General features: G+C 41.3%; 1 protein-coding gene across 21 annotated transcripts in view; it reads left to right on the top strand.

The window, feature by feature from the left end:
- The window catches only part of tns1b (tensin 1b), a 476125-nt gene that overhangs the window by 430581 nt on the left and 25925 nt on the right, over positions 1-19619 (top strand). For 18 of the 21 annotated variants that reach the window (XM_060930311.1, XM_060930314.1, XM_060930305.1 and 15 more), the window contains 3 exons: positions 12812-12874; positions 13265-14740; positions 19368-19543. In XM_060930311.1, coding sequence (XP_060786294.1) covers positions 12812-12874; positions 13265-14740; positions 19368-19543 — 1715 coding nt within the window. The remainder of the gene's footprint in view (positions 1-12811; positions 12875-13264; positions 14741-19367; positions 19544-19619) is intronic. The other 3 variants (XM_060930327.1, XM_060930310.1, XM_060930317.1) reach the window with 1 other exon arrangement.

Below are 19619 nucleotides of genomic sequence, written 5' to 3'. Positions count from 1 at the left end.
GTCGTATCTTCCGTTTTATGATGCACCAAATGTTTTCTATGGGTGAAAGATCTGGACTGCAGGCTGGCCAGTTCAGTACCCGGACCCTTCTTCTACGCAGCCATGATGCTGTAATTGATGCAGTATGTGGTTTGGCATTGCCATGTTGGAAAATGCAAGGTCTTCCCTGAAAGAGACGTCGTCTGGATGGGAGCATATGCTGCTCTAGAACCTGGATATACCTTTCAGCATTGATGGTGTCTTTCCAGATGTGTAAGCTGCCCATGCCACACGCACTAATGCAACCCCATACCATCAGAGATGCAGGCTTCTGAACTGAGCACTGATAACAACTTGCGTCGCCCTTCTCCTCTTTAGTCCGAATGACACGGTGTCCCTGATTTCCATGAAGAACTTCAAATTTTGATTCGTCTGACAACAGAACAGTTTTCCACTTTGCCACAGTCCATTTTAAATGAGCCTTGGCCCAGAGAAGACGTCTGCGCTTCTGGATCATGTTTAGATACGGCTTCTTCTTTGAACTATAGAGTTTTAGCTGGCAACGGCGGATGGCACAGTGAATTGTGTTCACAGATAATGTTCTCTGGAAATATTCCTGAGCCCATTTTGTGATTTCCAATACAGAAGCATGCCTGTATGTGATGCAGTGCCGTCTAAGGGCCCGAAGATCACGGGCACCCAGTATGGTTTTCCGGCCTTGACCCTTACGCACAGAGATTCTTCCAGATTCTCTGAATCTTTTGATGATATTATGCACTGTAGATGATGATATGTTCAAACTCTTTGCAATTTTACACTGTCGAACTCCTTTCAGATATTGCGCCACTATTTGTCGGTGCAGAATTAGGGGGATTGGTGATCCTCTTCCCATCTTTACTTCTGAGAGCTGCTGCCACTCCAAGATGCTCTTTTTATACCCAGTCATGTTAATGACCTATTGCCAATTGACTTAATGAGTTGCAATTTGGTCCTCCAGCTGTTCCTTTTTTGTACCTTTAACTTTTCCAGCCTCTTATTGCCCCTGTCCCAACTTTTTTGAGATGTATTGCTGTCATGAAATTTCGAATGAGCCAATATTTGGCATGAAATTTCAAAATGTCTCACTTTCGACATTTGATATGCTGTCTATGTTCTATTGTGAATACAATATCAGTTTTTGAGATTTGTAAATTATTGCATTCCGTTTTTATTTACAATTTGTACTTTGTCCCAACTTTTTTGGAATCGGGGTTGTACTTTTCTGACATTTGTGGTTCCTGTACACACATCAGGGGCGTGCGTAGCTGGGGGGGTCCTGGGGTGCCCGTGGCCCCCTTTGTCAGACCATACATTTTTTCAATAGCCACATAAGAATAGTAGAAAAGCGCCCACTGTAATTTTTCGAACATTTTTTTTTTAACTAGATTGTCACCTCAGCCAGAGACTTCCTGTGGTTTGGGCGTGAAAACCCAGTTTGTCAGAGTGTGTGCGGGAGAGGCGGATGTAAGTGCAGATATGTTAAATAATACGCAGTGCGATGGGAGCATAAAGTGCGTGAAATGCACGCAACAGGCGTGCATTTGTACTTTGTCCCAACTTTTTTGGAATCGGGGTTGTACTTTTCTGACATTTGTGGTTCCTGTACACACATCAGAGGCGTGCGTAGCTGGGGGGGTCCTGGGGTGCCCGTGACCCCCTTTGTCAGACCATACATTTTTTCAATAGCCACATAAGAATAGTAGAAAAGCTCTTTTCTGCACAGTCTTTTCTATACAGTCTGAAACAGTAGGCAAAGTCGTAATCAAGGAAACAGGCAGGAGGTCAATCGAGGCGTGGACAGAATATCAGAGGCAAAACTATACAAGATCAGGGGACGAGAAACAGGAATCGAAAAACTAGGTGGTCAGCAAGGACAGGAAACAAGGCTCAGTAAGGCACACTAGACGCGATGTAATACTTCACATCGTCCTTGCATGGGCACAGTCCTTAAATAGTCCAAACATAGTTTATTGATTAAAGACAGGTGTTCTTTGTTAACGGCGCGTGTGCCGGAGCTCGTTAGGCGTGCGCGCAGCCCGAGGCATGCCTTCAGGTGCATGAGCCAAGGCGCGCAGGACTGAAACAGTTCTGCGCAAGCACAACACGATCGCACTAGAAAGCATGGTCAAGCTGCCAGTGTAGCTGCAGTCATTTTAGTTGCGAATTACGAGTATTTCCTCGTGTTAATAATTCGCCATGTCAAAACAAGCGAAACTTTCCTCCTTCTTTCGACGTGAAGAGAGGTAAGCAATTTATTATATATTTTTTTCCATCAAAGTTGCATTTTTTGGCTTCAAAGCTAAGTTTTAGTGCCGTTTCTAGAACACAACATCAAGAAAATGTGGAAGAAACGGCAATAATGGAAGAGCCGGTTTCTAAGCTACCTAAAACTAGCAATGGTAATTATTTTTTGTTACATAATGTACTCAGGCTGCCAGTCAGTGTGTGACCCGCGCTTTGAAAAATCCTAGCTACAGTACGCCCCTGCACATGGTTGAATTCAATTTCTTTTGCATGGGCATTGTCACGTAGCAGCTTTACAGAAATATATACATTTTGAATATAAATTTTAACTTTATAAATTTGCCGCTAATGAACAAATTAGAGGTGATAGTGGAACAGAAAAACTCTCTGAGATGATATAACGAAGCAACCTTGAGAAGAATCAGACTCAAAAGGGAACCCATCATTATCTGGGTGGCACTGGATAGTGTGATTGTAAATTATTTCCTTTCTATAACTGTATACTATATAGTCAAATCATGCAATTGTGTAAACAGTAACCTATGAGCAATTTGTGAATATGAGCATCAGAGTCATTTCCGAATTCATTATAGTTTTAACATGAAGTCTATTTTGTTGAAGTTATCGTATCAGCTGTTCAATTATGGATACTTGAGTGCAAAACTGTTCATAATAATTGCACTCCTAAGTCTGTCATAGCAATTGCAGTCCTCAGGTACCATCCACAGTAATCTCATTGATCTTTAGGCTGCCCTGATGGAGCCATCCTCAGCAGCAGCAGCTGGTTTTCAGATCTCATCTCATCTCATCTCATTATCTCTAGCCGCTTTATCCTGTTCTACAGGGTTGCAGGCAAGCTGGAGCCTATCCCAGCTGACTACGGGCGAAAGGCGGGGTACACCCTGGACAAGTCCCCAGGTCATCACAGGGCTGACACATAGACACAGACAACCATTCACACTCACATTCATTTTTCACACCAACGGTCAATTTAGAGTCACCAGTTAACCTAACCTGCATGTCTTTGGACTGTGGGGGAAACCGGAGCACCCGGAGGAAACCCATGCGGACACAGGAAGAACATGCAAACTCCGCACAGAAAGGCCCTCGCCGGCCACGGGGCTCGAACCCAGACCTTCTTGCTGTGAGGCGACAGTGCTAACCACTACACCACCGTGCCGCCCCGGTTTTCAGATCAGGAATAAATTTAATTATTCTATCCACATTCACTGGATATGAGCAATCGCATGCTCTGATTGGCTACTCTACTTCTAGGCTATCAGCTCATATACTGTACCATGAGTAGAGAAAAACAAAATGGCGGAGTGTTTTGCTGAACCAACCGAGAAGGAAAAAAAAAGTCTACAGGAAAACAAAACCGCAAAAGAATACAAAAAAAGCAACAAAATATGAAATGGAATGAAAGTATTTGATAGTAAGAACATATCTTTTTTTCAAGAATTATTATTATAGAATTTTTCACAAATTGCTACTGTCATTTTGCCCCTTTGTTGACATTCTAAGCGGAAATTATTTTGTCAGACGTTTTGTATAAAGTTTATATTTATCAAATTTGCAAAAAATCAAAAATAAAAATGCTTTGTTTCTCAAAACCCAGTGAATGTGGATAGAATAAAACAAACAGTTATTCCACTCAATCTCGTTGTACATGGCTTATAGCCAACTGTGCTCTGCGCCTCGTTGACTATCAGCTCATTTATGACTCGATTTCATGGAATAACTGTTAAATATACACACCTCATGCACAAGAATACCTTGACAAAACTTAGAAAACTTTGTGTACATATGGAAGATGAAGAAAGCCCTAGGTCTCATGAGAAATTATGAACTGAATAACGTTTTAATTGTATCGGAAGAAAGATGTAAAACAAAAAGGTACAAACACACCTCAAAATCTAACTTTAACCTTTATATATTTTATCACAACTCAGTGTAAACTTTAATTAATTGCCAAGATGGAGGCAATGTTGGTCATATTAAAATGTAAGTACCATAAATAGTGAGATAAAACCTTAAAATAAGCCTTCTAAAAAATCTGATCATTCCTATTTAAGAAATAAATTAGTCATTTAACCATGAAAAAATACACGAGCAGAATATAAATATTTATAATTTACGCTTTATGACATGAACAGACACTTGACTTTTCTTTTTTCCTTTTTTATAATTGTTTTTATTCTTAGTAGTATTTTGGGGCTGCATGTTGGTGCACTGTCACCTCACAGCAAGAAGGTTCTGAGTTTGAACCTTACGGCTGATGGGGACCTTTCTGTGTGGAGTTTGCATGTTCTCCTTGCGCCTGCATGGGTATCCTTTGGGTCTTCCGGTTTCCTCCCACAGACCAAAGATATGCAGATTAGTTCAAGTAGCCTCTCTAATGCCGCTTTTCCACTACAAACGCGGCTGAGCCGTGCCGTGCCGAGTTGAGCTGAGTCGAGCTGAGTGGGGCTGTTGGAGTTGCATTTCGACTACAACCGCGCTGAACCGTGCTGGCTGGAAGTGGGTGGACACATTGGGTGGAGTTAGCGAAAGTGGGTGGACGTCACGTGATGTCGTTAAGCAGCGCAAACAGTGACATCAGTGACAGTGGCGGAACAAGTCAGAGCCGGGCTGGGGGCGGGGCAAATGACCGGGCCCTTTATTAAAGCTTATCATAACATCATTTTAGGCTACAAAATGTCCGCAACTGCAGTGTTTACCAATTTCAACACTACCGGGTGCAACTATGTTATTTAGTACATCAAGTCCTTCAAACGAACATGTAACTCAGAAACAAAAAACATTAGGATACTGTACATGGCTCATAATAAAACATCAATAGCCTATACTGCGCACATTATTTGAAGGGCATACGAATGAGCGCTCAGAGGTTGCAACGGTGACAGGAAGAGTCAGAAATAAAAGGAGGGCGGTGCAAACCTCACTGAATGCACTGTGTTTACCAATTTCAACACTACGGGGTGCAACTATGTTATTTTGTACATTAAGTCCTTCAAACGAACATGTAACTCAGAAACAAAAAAACATTAGGCGACATACTGTACATGGCTCATAATAAAACATCAATAGCCTACTGCGCGCATTATTTGAAGGGCATACGACGAGCCTTGCGCTCCGCGAACTCGTCCACGATGCTCTGTATGTCACTGATTCAGTGAGCTTTTAAGCGGTAGTCTCACGACCCGAATAGTAAACAATAAACATGGAGGACATGGAGTCGTTAGTGTTGCTGGTCTTGGTGCTGTGGCTTGTTGTCACCGACAACGCCAACAGATACTGGCAGGAGCGTATAGATGAGGCGAGGCGCATAAGGCTTCAGAAATTCTCATAATTCGTAATTCTTCTTCTTCCAGGTTTGCGGTGTTTACAGATCCCAGCGTGCTCGCGGGGCGTGTGTGGGCATGTGAGGACACTCATCCTCACCAATCAGTGCACAGGGGAGTGTCTGCTCACGCCCCCAACCTCACTCGGCACGGTTTGGCTCGCTTCAGCCCTACTCCAAAACGGTGCGAGTTTTAGGGGCTAAGCAGGGCTGAAGCGAGCTGAGTCGTGCTGTTTTTTGGTAGTCGAAACGCGAGCCGTGTCGGGCTGAAGTGAGCTGAAGCGAGCTGAAGTGAGCTGAAAAAGGGTAGTGGAAAAGGGCCATAATTTGCACATCGGTATGAATGTGAATGTGAATGGCTGTCTGTCTAGTCCTGTGACTTTTCCAGGTTGGATCCCACCTCTTGCCCAAAGTCAGCTGGAATTGGCTCCAGCGTCTCCTGTAACCCTGACAGATAAACAGTATAGATAATGGGTGAATGGATTGTAGTATTTTGTAAGTGTAGGTTTTTCTAAAATGTTCACCTGCATGACTAGACTAGATGGAAATGGCTTTGGCAGATGGGAAATATTGTTTAATATTACACACACCAAGTCACAAGAATTGGTCTGTAGTTTTTTTCACATGGGAAATATTGCTGTGCAGCCCAGCTTAAGCCACTTCCACAATATTAAAATCAACCAGATTTAGAGAGAAAATGCATGACATTCATGGATATGTGTGTGTGTGTGTGTTGTGAGTGGAATTACCATGTTTGGTCTCTACAGTACCACAGCTGGCCACTATGCTAGCAAAGAGTGGCTTCCTGCATACCCTGTCTTTTTTCAGTGCTCAGAGTAGAGCTTGATTACTTTTCCTGACATGCTACGTCATTTGCTAATAAAACGTCTCGCTTTAAACTTGACTCACATGGAGCTCTGCATGCAAAGATTTTGGTTTTGGCTTGATTTACTATAATACTTGACTGAAAGCAGCATTAACATTTAGTCTAGGGCAGGTTTAAATCATAAAGTATTAAGAAACTGCCAATGGTTTAGAGATTGTTCAGCTAGAAATAAGTTGTCTGTTAGAAGAGTACCAAGACTTTTTGATTATTTCATGTAAATGTGTCCTCAAGAACGCTGCTCTAAAATATTACTCAAAATGTGGGTGTGGTATGTGACCTTTAAGAATGTGAATGGTGGGATACCAAGAGAGGGCGGATTTAGTCATCACCATTTTCCTTTTTTTTTTTTTTTTAGTTCTGTTGCATAAACACAAAGAGTCGTCTTAGCTTTGCTGATGCAGCCACATTCAGCACTTCCCACTAGCTGAATATCTGACCTCATCATGCCTCAGTGGACCATTTTTCTCATCCTGCAATCCTTGAACACTTTTTTATGTCTTGCTGTAAAAGTGGACAGTCCAAAACATCTTTAATGCATATTTAATATGCTGTACTTAAGGACTGCTATTACAGCAGCCAGAGTTGAGATAAGAGCCAGCATGCTTCTGAGATGCAGGGTTTTTTTTTTTCTTTCTTAAATACTTAATGTGCAGTTGCAGAGTAATGGAGTCATGTCAGAACTTTCAAGCAGCTCTTCATTATTTTTCAGCACACAATAAAATCAAATGTGTTGATTTGGCTTGTGACGCAAATCAAATAAACCTGGGGATAAATTTTCAAATGGATGATTTTGCATTCCACTATCTTTAAGCATTTCCTTTTTTTCTCTAATTCTCTCTGCATCCTAGTCCTGTCCCACTCAGATTTACTGTTATTGCACTTACTGTTATATGATACCACATGTATCAGTGCAGACACATTCCTCAGGTCCCTTTACAGGTGCACTTGATGAAATCTTAGCCAGTAACATGAAGACCACTTGTAGTACAAAAACAGAAATGGAGCATTATCTTTTTAATACCATGAAACATCCATCCATCCATCATCCGTAACCGCTTATCCTGTGCAGGGTCGTGGGCAAGCTGGAGCCGATCCCAGCTGACTATTGGTGAGAGGCAGGGTACACTCTGGACAAATCACTAGATCATTGCAGGGCTGACACATAGATACAAACAACCATTCACACTCAGTCAAATTAGAGCCACCAGTTAGCATAACCTGCATGTCTTTGGACTGTGGGGGAAACCCACACAAACTCCACACAGAAAGGCCCCCGTTGGCTGCTGGGCTCAAACCCAGAACCTTCTTGCTGTGAGGCAACAGTGCTAACCACTACACCATCGTGCCACCACCATGAGACATGCATTATAAAAGTATATTATGAAACAGCTTTAGAATAGAATCCTGGTTTAGTTTATTGCACTGGTTCCTGTTTATTGCTTATTTTGGTCTTTTCCTTCCTCCACCAATGGGTCCAATTCCTGGCAAATTTCCAACTGTTTCAGACATGTTTCAGACTTTTTGTTAAGGCTGTAGTCATTCTTAATGGCGTTTTACCTGCTTATTTATTTTTATATCCATTACCTGATTTGTGCAGGTCAACAACCATTTGTCTCTTTTGTGTTGAAAAAAACTTTGCTTTCTTCCCATGGTTATGGACAACAAAGGGAATTTATATGTGTGCAAACAAGAAAATCTGACATTGTTAAAGGTAAGAGACCAGACCCAGAGGACTGAATACACATGTAAAATAATTTAACTTTATTTTATTTTTTATTTTTTTGTGGGAATGAAAATTTTCTTTTTCATTTATTTATTTATTTTTGTGTGTGCGAGTAGCACGGTGGAGCAGCGGTGCCACCTCACAGCTACAGGGTCCCTGGTTCAATCCTTAACTTCAGTTACTGTCTGTGTGCAGTTTTACATTTTGTGTGATTCTGTATGTGCATTGTGTCCTGTACTGGACCGGTATCCCATCCAAGGTATATTTCTACCAGGCATCTTGTGTTCCCGGGAGCCACCACAAATCTAAACAGGATAACAGTTACTGAAGATGAAAGAATTTCTTTACGTGCATTTTAAATGTTCCATAGGGTTTGTCCGTCATTGTGGCACATGTACTGTATTTTTAGAGAAAATGCTATTATTTTAAAAGTACTTGCAATGAATGTGATTTGTAAGAAATCCTATTCTTATTGATTGAATGGGAATTTATTTTATACAAACACAGCAGTCATTTGTGGTGGGGGGGGGCAATAACTATTCAGGCCACTGTTTTATGATACATACTTTACTTATGACCAGTGTGTGCGATATCAAGCATTGTACAGTATATGTCATAGGATTGTGTTGTCTGGCCTCCTGGGGGCACCCCCCCAATTCCTGCTTCTTTGCACTGAGATTTAAATTAACTCATCTCAAGGGACCTGTTGGCATTCCTGATGCCTTACTTAACACATAATAATTAGCTCGTATAACAGAGGGCAGCATGCTGTTTGCAGTCACTGCAGGAAACATTTTAGCTTGTGTACTTCTGCACTGGTTTTTTTTTATGTGTATATTGAAATATCATGCTGACATGATATATGAGAACTTGTGTTAGACTTTTCTTAAGATTCCTTTACTCTTATTTTAAGACCCTAGTTTCGTCATACAATTATTAAAACGCACAAATACTTGTTCAACCAATTTGTGAGATACATGAAAGCTATATGTTATTACTCAGTGTTTGAGGATTTCCTGTTTATTTTTTCCCATATAGGAAAGTATAAGAGACTGACATTTGCAGTCCTTGGTTTCAATCGAAGGCATTGTCCTGATAGAGTTTGGATAAGAGCCAGCATCAGGTCCTTGAGAATGTTTGAGATCAAGGGTGCTTTAATGGTTCAGCCATTGACTAGTGCTCATTGGACATCAATGAATTAATGTTAAAGCAGACACTGTTCTGTCTGCTGCCTGTTAAGAGGTTCGAATAAGGGGGGGAAAGCGCAGAAATCTCTCTTACACATACAGTCATGTAGGTACACACACACAGCTTCTTTACTGCACTTGTAAATTATTGTTATGGCTGAATCTAAGTTTCATATGGTGTTCAAAATAGCCCAGAGCTTTTCCACTCTTAAACCAACAAGTGAGCTGAATAAAGTGGAACTCCCCTGGAAATCATTACCTGTAGATGAGGAATACATTCTTTAAGTATGCATCATAAAGCATTCATCATATGTTTATCCTCATAAGCTCATGTTGTGAACTGAGACTTAATCTATGCAGTGTTTATCAATGCCTGAGGCAACACACTATTGTTGCAGCCCACCTGACTTACAGTAACTCCACAATGATCCACCAAGGCTTCAATTAAATGAATCCTTGGATTCATGAATGAGGAATTTAAGGATTGCGATCAAAAAAAATTAACGTTATTGGATGTCTAGCTCTGTTCAGCCAACTGTTTGGATAGTGGAACTCTGAGGCATAAGGAAAAATGGTGGTCTTGTAATGCAGTGTAATGTGTTGGCTTGGTGTATGTCTTTCATCAACTCGGACAACATTGGCGACCATGGTTTAAATGATTTCTGTTTTCAATCAATTTATGATGTTTTCTATTTCACTCTTTCCCTCTCTGCAAGTGGCATTTAAAAAAAAGAACACTTTTGTTCACTTTTTTAATATGGCTGAATGGGAAGAACTTTTCCATGGTTTGCAGGCCAGACTGTCCTATAAACAGCCAACTGGCTCAGAATCCAGAGTCCATGCAGGGGCGGTTCATTCTACCACAAGTTCAGGTCTGCAATGTATGATGTATTGAAGAGGAGTCATGTCATTCCCAGTATTGTATGATCCAAACAATATGGAGACACTCATCTATGCATAAACTCACATTTTTTCTTGCTGTATTTCCCATGATTTTTCTGTTTTTTTTTTCCATGTTCTGTTAGTGATCTGTCTTTCTATCACTGCCTGAGTATGTGTGGTTAATACAGTCAGGGTATGAAAGGGTGTCTGTTTGGGGAAGGTATGCATTTAGTTACGCATGTAATTTAATTTAGGCTTGTCTACTTTTGATTACATGTCCACGTCTGGTATAGGGTATCACTTATGGAACAAGAAAGTTTGAGTAAGTGAATGTGAGAGAAGAGACAGAGGGGCAGAGAAAGGCTGTATGATGTCATGGCATTAGACGTCAGTTGCTCATTTGGTCGAGGATAAAAATCACACCCATCTCAGCTGGGTTATAGAAAACAGAAAGAGAGCATGAGAGTCAGAGAGTGAGAGACAGGCAGTCCATTATAGAGCGTCTCTACTGGAGTGTGTCAGAATCAGTCTGGTGGCCTTAGTAGGAGGAGTGTGAGGGGTGAGCCAAAACAACTCCCCCTCCACAGCTCTCTAATATTCAGTTAGTGGAACATTATAGAAGAAGAACACAGCAGCTCATAAAGTGATTAAGAAATTATACTGAACCCTAAGACCAGGACACCTCAACAGGTAGGGCAAGTTTGTTAGCTTTCTGTGTTCCTCTAGTATTATAAGCACTAATTACTTCTCCTAACACGTGTTAGCATCCTGCTATTTTTACAGGTGATGATTGGGAAGGGAGGATGTTGGTGTCTAATGTAGGAATGATGGCACATCACAGGTGCATGTAAATAGGTGATAAAATGCATGCTGAAATAGAAGGCAGTTCCTTTTTCAAGAGGTGTGTCTCTTTCCGTCTGTAAAGGCTGAGTGTCATATGAAGATTCTGACCACATCTTCACATGACAGTATTAAGTCATAAGGATGCATTTAGGTGTAAATAAAATATGAGAACTTGTTTTAGCCACCATAGCAAATGCCACAGTTTAACGTTTATTTAGTACAGGAGTTATGCATGATGTGTTATTCTCTCATCTTCTTGACGGGTGTGTTGTCCTTGCGCTGAGAACTTTGCTTCTCGGCATGCTGTTAAGACTCACGAATGAGTTTTGTAGCTGTTCTAGTTAAGGGGAAAGTATGGGTGATGAGGGAAAAGGCTCACTTTTTCCAAGCCTGGCTATTAAAGGGAAGTGCTGGCATTAAGCCTGGGCTGATTAAGATGAAGCTAACGGGTACTTTTAGCCAATAAGTTTGGAAAAGCCCTTGAGTGGTACATTACTAAAACATTGTGCATGTGAAGGTGTGTCTGACTAATGTAGCGCAAAAGAACAAGTTTTGAAAACGATTGTATTGAAATGGAAGAAGAAGCCATGATGATGGTTTCTGCAACACATATTAATAGTACATTTCAGAAACCATAACAGACACCATGAAATAAGGAGCACTTATATTCTTTAAAGCATATGTTCTCAACTCTTGTCCTGGAGAACCCTCTGCCTTGCACATTATAGTGGGTTTTTTTTCACTTCTCTAACACATCTGATCCATTCAAATTGGTATGAATATTTTGATGCCAGATGCCAGCAATGAAATGGAGATCAGTGCTGCATCCATATGCCCTAAAGAGTTGGTTAGTACGGGACAGGAAGCCTGGGAAGACCAGGTTCTGGCGTGAGAGGGACTTTGACTTGAGATGCCAGCAAAAGTTGAATTGAGATCAGCTAACTTGGTCATTGGCAATGCCCATAATAATATCTATTTATGTAAAGCTAGACTGCATTCCGGGAATGCAAGTAAAGTGAAAGATTATTCGCTTCTGGGGTTTTAATTTTATTTATTTATTTATTTAACCATTTTTGGCAGTTTGTACATAGTACTATAGCTTCATTACAGTTTACTATTGTGGCCCTGTGTGAGTCTTTTAATTCACTCAGATTTGTATACATCATAGGAAATGGTTGGTTGGGCACATGCCTCATTTTCCTACTGCTTCATATGCATATCCATATTTCACATACAGTGGTTGAATAACTGTCCCATTTGGCTATAATGGCTTTCTATGTTGGTTATTTGTCATTGAACAGAACAAAAGATGTCAGGTAACTATAGCATTAGAGTTATAATCCAGCAGGTGTAAGGTTGCTGATGCAGATTGTACATTGAAACAGAGAACTGATTTCTTATTACACCTACAATGACAGTGTGAAGCAAAACGAGCATTGATACTGCAGAGTAAGCAGTGGCTCATCAGTTTTGGAAGGTTAGTGTCCAACATCACTTGTTGGAATGAAGATTGTCCTCAAGAAAACAAAATGTTCATTGTCAGAGCTGCAGATAAATGGACTTTCCCAAACTTCCCAATCCAGTGGTTGTGCATGTGCAAGTAAAATGATGTAGGTAGTGATGCTTTAGTTCCAAGAAGGCAGGAAATGCATCCAACATTTTGGTTTGAGACTATTTTTCCACAGGTGAGTCAGCGCTTTGGATAAGGAGTGTCTCCAGGGAAGATGTTGGTGAATCATATTCCAGGGGTGTGTCTATGCCTGAATATATATATATGTGTGTGTGTGTGTGTGTAAGTGGGTGTTTTATGGCAGTGTAGGCTAATACTAGCACAAGCTTGAACCATGATACAATCAATCAAACCAATGAAAATGAATGCTGACTCTGCAGATTTTATATTTTGGATAGTAAAGAGTGATCAGTGACTCATTCTCATAAATTTTGTGTCCTATTATGGATGAGATAATAATCCTGGATTATTAAGTATTGCATGCTGGTGTTTCTTGTATAAACATATGAAACGTTCAACCCTTCTATATAAATAAAAAAGAGACCCAACTAGACACTTGTGGCACAATTGGTAGTTGGATTTGGGCCATATATAAATACTGACAGCAGCATTTTTGTTTTCTTTCCAGACGTTATTCACATGCAAGGTCCTCTGGATGGTAGCCTCTATGCTAAAGTCCGTAAGAAAGAGTCAGTGGATGCTACAGCTAACGGCCTTCCCACAGCAGTCGAGCCCGTTGTTGAACACACTCCTGCCCCAGTGGACCACGCTCTGTCTGTTAGCAGTGACTCTGGAAACTCAACTGCCTCCATTAAGACTGATCGCACTGATGAAACTGCCCAACAGGCACTGCCAGTGATCCAGCAGCCCAGTCAGCCCCTCAGTCCTGAGGAGAAGCAAGAGCTGGAGCAACTTCTCAGTGGCCTGGAGGCTCCCATGCACCGGCCAGGTTACCAAAATAGTCATGGGGGAGGAGGTGGAGGAGGAGGTGGCATCCTCCACCTGGTTCCAGCTCAGGTCCATGTTAATGGGCACAACAGCATAGATAGGGAGACAGACATACTGGATGATGACCTGCCCAACAGCCATGAAGGCAACAGTGTGGACAGCCTGGGTACTCTGTCCTCACTTGAGGGTCGAGCCACTCCGGCTGACCTTTATTACCAACCTGAAACAGTGATCAATGGGCAGGAAGTGCCCTACTTGGAGGGAAGCAGGCATGGAAAAGAGACAGAACCTGTTTCACCACTTTATGGCTCTTCCTCCTCCACTCACGAGAGTCTGGGCAGCTCAGGGCAACCATCCAGCAGTTATCCTAGCCACAATGGAGGCATATATCGCTCACAGTCATTTGGAGCAACACCCAACACTGAACAGAAACTCATGCCCAAAGCTCCAGCACGTACTACTAGCAGCAGAGATGCTGTGCAGCGGGGACTTAACGTCTGGCAGCAGTTTGGTGTTCCAGAGGAACCAGTTGTAGATGGGGTACACTTCAGCCCTGCACTCCAGAGTCACAGCCTGCCTGAGTTCCCGAAAGCTCCTTCTCAGAATGAGATAGAACAATCCATTGAGGCTCTCAATCTGCTCATGCTGGACTTGGATCCAGCTCAAATGCAAGTTCCCAAGTCCTACAGTGCCTCTTCTGGTGAAGGCACTGTGATCACAACCCAGCCATCATTCTCCCAGACACAGGCTCGTCCTTCCTTTCAGGGTGATGCTGCCATACATTCAATGGGTGAATATTCACAGCCCCAGCAACATACCTCACCTGTCCAAAAGGCTCCATCTACATTGCAATCACAAATTACAGAAACCTCTTTTCAAAGTCCTCAGAGGTCAGCAGTTCCATGCCATCCCTCAGTTCCAGATCCTGCTAGTCTGATCAACTCTTCTGGACCCTCTCCTATAATTAACAGTTTGGAGCTGAAGCCCCTTAACACTTATCCCGCCAGCACAGCCTCTCAGTTTCCTGATCCTCTAGAGGCCAGCTCACACAGTGCTCCCTTCAGGAGCCACTCAACCTCCTCCCCGCTTGCTGGAGAGGCTGAACCTGAAAACATAAACCACAACCTGGAAGGGCTGGTGGCTCACCGTGTGGCTGGTAAGCTAACATTTTTATTTCTCTAGAATTAATTCATACAATTAATTTGTAAATGTTCATTTCTGTCCTGGGAAACACATTGGGGACTAACACTCAAATACAGAAACAGAAGACTGGCAACTTTACTCTAAAATACCGAATACAGATTGTGAAACAACCAAACAACAACAAACATAAAATCAAATTGTACGAATTATAGAATACACATCCTTTTGGTTTTTTGTGGTTTTCCAGCTTTTTAACATTTAGAAGGAACATTCACAAAATGAATAACACTGCTTGAAAAGGCACACCCAGCCGTGTCTTTCTTCAGCATTTGTACGTTGGCGTTGACGAACTCAGTGAGATCACAAAGAAAGCATTGTGTGAAGTGTTGCTGGCTCAAGCTCTCATCTCAGGCCTTGTTTCTACACCGTAGATATAAATATATGCTTTGCCAGAACATTGATTTGTAAAATGCAGCTGTAGTGCTGAAAACTTTGGCAGTGCAGCATTGCACAGGTGTTTTATCCAAAACCCACAAGCTTAAAGATCAGCTTATTGTAAAGACATAATCACTTTGAATGCTCACATTGCAATGCTTTTGAAGAACATGCTGAAGTTTTCTAGTATTTGCATCACTGAAGATAAGAAAGCTAATCTACAGTTACTGTATATAAAGTCTCAGAGACCAGGAGACTAAAGGTAACTAAATGATGGCTATACACTAAGACAAAGTTTTTTCCAAGCTCCGTATTAACAGGAAATACAGTGTAGCTTCATCTACATAGGTACACACTTGCCCTCTAGTGGTGTACCAGTTAAAAATGTGCCAGATTGCATACTCTAAGTACTCTAGAAAGTAAAGACTCCAGGCCACACGGATAACATTGAGCCTGTGTTTGAAAAGTAGACCCTAATAAAATGACTTCTACATGTCAGCACTGTTCGTCCAAAGATTTCTGTATGTAATATTTCTTTACCAAACATGCTCTATTCACACACCTACACTCTGAGTTGAGCTAATGATTCTGGAAGGCAGCATCTAACTTCAAAGTGGAGAGAGTCAACATAAGGGATCGACTGTGAAAACCAGCCTCACTTGTGTTTTATTATGATGATATGACCTGACCTGGCGACTTGTCCAGAGTGTACCCCGCCTCTCGCCCATAGTCAGTTGGGATAGGCTCCAGCTTGCCTGCGACCCTGCACAGGATAAGCAGTTACGGATAATGGATGGATGATATAACCTGCGTTGACAGTAGAGATAAATATGTCTTAAAAGCAAGTGGATATTGGGGAGTGTAGGATGCTTTGGGAGCGTCTTTAAGATCTTTCATTACATTTCCACACATTTCTCAAGCAGCACAGAGGCTTCTGTTTATCAGAACAATTACTGCTTGCATTCACTACATAAAAGGTCAGATTTAGTTTTTGTCTTGGAGTGACAACGGCATGTCCTAGGGCTTATCCATGATTTATACTGCTAGGATTACTACTGCCTCATATCAAGTAAATTGAGGAATATCAGTTATGGTATCAGTGGAACCAATGCTATTATATGGTAACAGTTATGGTATCAGTACCACAAGAAATTTAGATAAACCTCTAGATAATACCTTTAGATAAAACTTATTTCAAATGTTTTTACTATTTGGTTTAGGTTTTTCCCCTCCCTCTCTCTTAAAAAAACAACATTTTGTTAACTTTGCTTTCTGACCATTTGAATTATTATTTTTTCTTTCTGTTTTTCCTCTTTTGGATTAATCCTATATGTGGATCACTCATCATCTTCTCCACCTCCTACCCATCCTTCCCTCCACCTTCCACTATTACCTCCTGTTGCCCTTCATCATGCCCGTGCTCCTCTTCTGTAGAGTACACAGCTCGTATCCAAGACCTCAAAGACAGAACAGCCACTTTTGAACCTGACAACCGCCGCCGCTCTCTCTCATTCTCTGGTTGGTCTCTCTCTCTCTCTCTCTCTCTCTCTCTCTCTCTCTCTATCCATCTCTCTGACTGTCTTTCTTTCTCTGTGTTTATTTAATTCTCTTTATCGTTCACTGCATCTGTCTAGATTTTTTTTCCTGTCATTTCTTGTATATCTATGTCCATTTTTTATCTTTCTGACTTTTTCTTTCGTTTGGGTCTCTATATATCTATTCATATATCACTGTTTTGTTTTTCTCTCTGCAACCATATTTATCCATAACACCACCCTTATCAGTGTCTGTCTGTGCAGATTTGTGTCTTGGATCTCATTCTAGCTTTTCTCCTTGTACTGTTCTCTCTTTATCATCTTTTTTATTATCATTTTTTCTCAAAATTAGCTGTCCTACAAATGAACCATCACCTCTAAAACATTATAGCAGATACCAGAATTTTCTACCTTTTAACACTCTCAGTAGAAGCACTCCGTTTTGACTCACAGTTAGCCAATGGCCCCAACAAACTGCATTCAGAAAGGTTTGCATGAAGGTTTTACAAGAGTGAGACAAAGTGTGAAGACAATGGCCACTCTGTCTGCATCAACTGAGATCCACATGTCACAAGATACAGTTTGCCAAACTCGAGGAACAAATCAGAAGTATCAAGACACAGGATTCTTTCAAGGCCTCTCCTCCATGTCTGCTTTAGCATTTAGGAAAAGAACAAAACATAATAAAGCCTTCTAACTCGCAGGACCATTGTGTGGCTGTTATCAGCCATTGGGGAATAAATGTCTAGGGCACAGACTGTTTGGTCCCCACAAAGGCAGCATACAGTAGCCAGATGCCTGCTTCTGTTCCCAGTCTGGGACTTCTTCCGACTCACATTTACTCCAATATAGAGTCCACAATGGCCTAAAATAGGCTATGACCCTCCCAGGCCTTACCTCAGATAACACATTCCTGTGACAAGCTCTTTTATGCTTCTAGAAGTGAATGAAAGAGGAAAATATCTCACTTGAAAGAGGAAACAAATCTCACTTTCCTTCTCCAGCAGCTCCTGCATAGATCAAATGAAGATGAGCAGAACAAAGCACTAGGGTTCTCCACTGAATCAGCTTGAAACCATTAGGCATAGGCAGTTGCTGAGGAAACAGTGTACAGTGTTTGACATGCACAGCTGTGCTTATTTCGTCTGCAGTGAATGTTCATAAAATGGCACAAAGTGAGATTACACTGGAGAATGTGACTCCGCACCTTTCCAGCTCGTGGGAGCTGGGCCTAGATCCAGATCCTTTCTGAACATGGCTTCCACTCCCATATCAATAAATCTGGGGTCTTTGTGTTATGACATTGCTCTAGCAACACAAGTAGATACAAACTGTGATATCCTGCAGATGGACAGTTCTGCATGTCATTCAGCTGAGATATTACATGACACCAAGAGGTGGTCTCAGGTTCTTTGTTTTTCTAATCTACCCATATACCACTTATGTCAGGGGTTCTCCACTCCAAGACATATTTAACTTAGCCCTTCTTAGCTTTAAATTATCTCTAATCCTTAAGCTTTTCGAACTTTGCAGGCCAGTAGGTTCCAAGGAGTCAAGCTGAGGACCAGTGATCTAAGAAAATTTTGCTCACTGGTTTAGTCCCACAGCCAAACTGCCATGGTTCCTTTTAGCTTATAGGAGGCATTCATGGCACTCGAGGTTTGGCAGCTTTGTGAGCTCTTCTAACATCCATTGTTGTCCATGCTATGACTTAGATTTCATGACACACCATGATACTCACTCCATCACTGAGAAAAGTGGTAAATATTTTGCTCGGACTGTTGCCTGGTTTCCAAACCTCTCGTTTTCGCACAAGGATGTAGTTGTGCACACCCCAAGCTGGGCAGGGTTGCAGTCGGATGAGACCAGGAACGTGAGTTATTTTGAAGCCAGTTGGGTTGGACTACAATCCAATTCCATGCAAATCTCAGAGTGAAAATACAAGAAGATGACTTTAAATTGCCTAGATTGCACACTACTGATTGCATGCTTCATATTTTCCATTAGTTACCATGATGAATATTTGAATTAATTAAATTTAATTAATAAATTAATTACTTTATAAATAAGCCAGCCTTTTTCAAGTAGTGCAGAAGAAGTGGGAATATATTTTGTACAAAAAATACCTGCTGAGGAGGCAATTTTGTGTCCAGTTACTATATTGCATACACTTGATGTTTCAGTACACAAAGGGCGATAGAGTTTTCAAAGTGTTCATATTTATGTAGAGTAGAACTACTCAAACTATTCTTTGACCTTCTATCTGAGACAGAATGCAACTCCTACACAAATCCTACATGATTTTTTTAGAGGTGGGTTTTGGTCTCTTATATGATTTGATGAAAGGCTGTTATGGCTTGCTTTGATATATTAATTGCTATTACGCTATTTCCCAGATACAATGAATAAATCTCCAATGTGCTACTGTTAGTGATACCCCCATAAGCACAATGATCATAGTGAACATTTTCCAAATAAGATTCAGTTCTACATGGATTAAGTACTTGAAATATTGATAAAGTAAAACCTTTAAAGGTCATTGCCAGTTTCATATATACACATTTGTGAAACAGGATTATTTTTAATGGACAGAGAAGATTCTTGTATTATTACTGGCTAAAATAAACGGTACTGATTAAGTGTCTGTGTGGTTATTGCATGGCTTGCCAGGAGTACAATCTCATGAGGCAGCAAAGGATGAAGGCTCAGGACCAGGACGACACCGAACTACTAGTGAGGGACAGTCCCGCGATGAAAGCCCTACCCGAGTCCGCTCCCCCATTCGCTGTATTTCACCAGAACTGGCTAATACCATTGCGCTCAACCCAGGGGGCCGGCCTAAGGAGGTAGACTTAGTGGTCAACTAAAGCAGTGATGTCCTTTTGATTTTTAAGACAACTTTTGGATGTTCAAATTTATACC

The sequence above is a fragment of the Neoarius graeffei genome, chromosome 9 (assembly GCF_027579695.1).
Source record: "Neoarius graeffei isolate fNeoGra1 chromosome 9, fNeoGra1.pri, whole genome shotgun sequence".
Taxonomy (NCBI): Eukaryota; Metazoa; Chordata; class Actinopteri; order Siluriformes; family Ariidae; genus Neoarius; species Neoarius graeffei.
Note: the sequence above shows the minus strand (reverse complement) of the source record. Positions and strands in the feature narration are given on the sequence as shown.